This window comes from Rhea americana, unplaced genomic scaffold (genome assembly GCF_003343005.1).
Source record: "Rhea americana isolate MKP2758 unplaced genomic scaffold, rheAme1 scaffold_714, whole genome shotgun sequence".
Taxonomy (NCBI): domain Eukaryota; kingdom Metazoa; phylum Chordata; class Aves; order Rheiformes; family Rheidae; genus Rhea; species Rhea americana.
This window is the reverse complement of record NW_028186884.1, coordinates 1-2158: the sequence shown is the minus strand read 5'-3', so window position 1 is coordinate 2158 and position 2158 is coordinate 1. Positions and strand designations below refer to the sequence as shown.

Genomic DNA, 2158 nt, shown 5'->3' with positions numbered 1-2158 from the left:
GCTGCAGGAGACCCAAGGGACCCCGCTCTGCACTGCCCAGCTGCAAGGGACCCTGCTTGGTGCTGCCCAGCTGCAGGAGACCCAAAGGACCCTGTTTGGTGCTGTCCAGCTCCAGGAAACCCAAAGGACCCTGCTCGGTGCTCCCTGGCTGCAAGGGACCCAAGGGACCCCAAGGTGCGCCCTTCGGCTGCAAGGGAGCCCGGCCCCACGGCTGCGGGCGCAGCCCTTGCCCTCCCCTCGAGCCCGGCCCGCCGCAGTGCGTCCGAGCCCCCCGGGACCATGCGGGCCAGGGGGGACGAGGCGCGRAGCCGGGACCTTCGGCGCGCGGCTGCCCAGCAGGGCCGGGGCCCCCGGGGCCCGGCGGGCGTGAGGAGCACGTGCGCGTGGGCGCTGGCGCGCTGAGACGGGGCCCGGAGCGCGATGGAGCCGGAGGAGGGCTGGAGCCCCCACAAGGGCAATCCCTTCTGGACGGCCGTCTTCGACTACGAGGCCGCAGCCGAGGAGGAGCTGACGCTGCGGCGGGGCGACGTGGTGGAGGTGCTCTCCAAGGACTCCACCGTGTCCGGAGACGAGGGCTGGTGGACGGGGAAGGTCCAGGGCAAGGTGGGGGTCTTCCCCAGCAACTACGTGAGCAGCGAGCCGGCCGCCGTGGGGCTGCCGGAGGTCTCCTTTGAGGAGCTGCTGCTGGACGAGATCATCGGCGTGGGCGGCTTCGGGAAGGTCTACAAGGGGCTGTGGCGAGGYGAGGAGGTGGCGGTGAAGGCCGCCCGGCAGGACCCCGACGAGGACATCGGCGCCACGGCGGAGAGCGTGCGGCAGGAGGCCCGGCTCTTCGGCATGCTGCGGCACCCCAACATCATCRCCCTGAAGGCCGTGTGCCTCAGCCCCCCCAACCTCTGCCTCGTGATGGAGTTCGCCCGGGGCGGCGCGCTCAACCGGGCCCTGGCGGGGCGCAAGGTGCCGCCCCACGTGCTGGTCAACTGGGCCGTGCAGATCGCCCGCGGCATGAACTACCTGCACAACGAGGCCGTGGTGCCCATCATCCACCGCGACCTGAAGTCCATCAACAGTAAGTGCCCCGGGGGACCCCCGACCGCTGCCCAATGCACCCCCACATTGTGCTGTCGGTGCTGCCCCGCTGCAGCCCCAGGCTCCCACAGGCACGGCCAGCCTGTGGGGCACCGGGGGGCTAGGACGCCTGGGCCCCTTCCCCACCTCGGTGGGGGCTGCAGGGGCGGGGTGCCAGCTCCCAGCCCCATGGCTGCCCCTCACTTACCCTGGGCATGTGGGGTCCCTCGGGCTGTGCCAGGCCTCCAGCTGCACCCCAGGAAGGGGCTGGACCGAGGAAGCTCCTCTCAGGGGAGCGGGGAAATCCCCCCACCTTGTCCGGGGGGCACAGGGGGGCACGGGAGGCCCTGCAGGACCAGGGGGCTCTGCCCTGCCATCCCCCAATCTGCCCATGGCCCCGGCTGCCCCGTGCCCATCTGCTGCCCCCTCCTTGCCTCTCGCCAGTCCTGATCCTGGAGAAGATTGAGAACGACGACCTGGCCCATTGCACCCTGAAGATCACGGACTTCGGGCTGGCCCGCGAGTGGCACAAGACGACGAAGATGAGCGCAGCGGGGACCTACGCCTGGATGGCCCCCGAGGTCATTAAGCTGTCCCTCTTCTCCAAGAGCAGCGACGTCTGGAGGTACCATTGGGCAGGGGTGGGGACCCGGCTGGGCACTGGGGCGCAGCAGGACCCCCAGCACGGCGCCCTGTGCCCGCCCTGCCCCGAGCCCCCCGGCCTGTGCCGCAGCTTTGGGGTGCTGCTGTGGGAGCTGCTGACCGGCGAGGTGCCGTACCGGGAGATCGACGCCCTGGCCGTGGCCTACGGCGTGGCCATGAACAAGCTGACGCTGCCCATCCCCTCCACGTGTCCTGAGCCCTTTGCCCACCTCCTGGAGGGTAAGTGGGGCATGAGGACAAATGCACAAGGGCCAGTGTCCCTGTATGGGGGCCAGGGCCCATGCACAAGGGGCAGGGTCCCTGTATGGGGGCCAGGGCCCATGCACAAGGGCCAGGGTCCCTTCATGGGGGCCAGGGGCCATGCACAGGGCTCATGCACAAGGGTCAAGGTCCCTGCATGGGGCCCATGCATTAGGACAAGTGCACA

General features: G+C 70.3%; 1 protein-coding gene across 1 annotated transcript; it reads left to right on the top strand.

Moving 5' to 3' along the window:
* Positions 1 to 408: 408 nt before the first annotated feature.
* LOC146586103 (mitogen-activated protein kinase kinase kinase 10-like) lies at positions 409 to 1950 on the top strand (the record flags this gene model as incomplete). Its single annotated transcript, XM_085321837.1, has 3 exons — positions 409 to 1069; positions 1513 to 1693; positions 1802 to 1950. Coding segments are annotated over exons 1-3 (979 nt in total), but the record flags the coding sequence as incomplete, so codon positions are not given.
* Between the last annotated feature and the right edge of the window lie 208 nt (positions 1951 to 2158).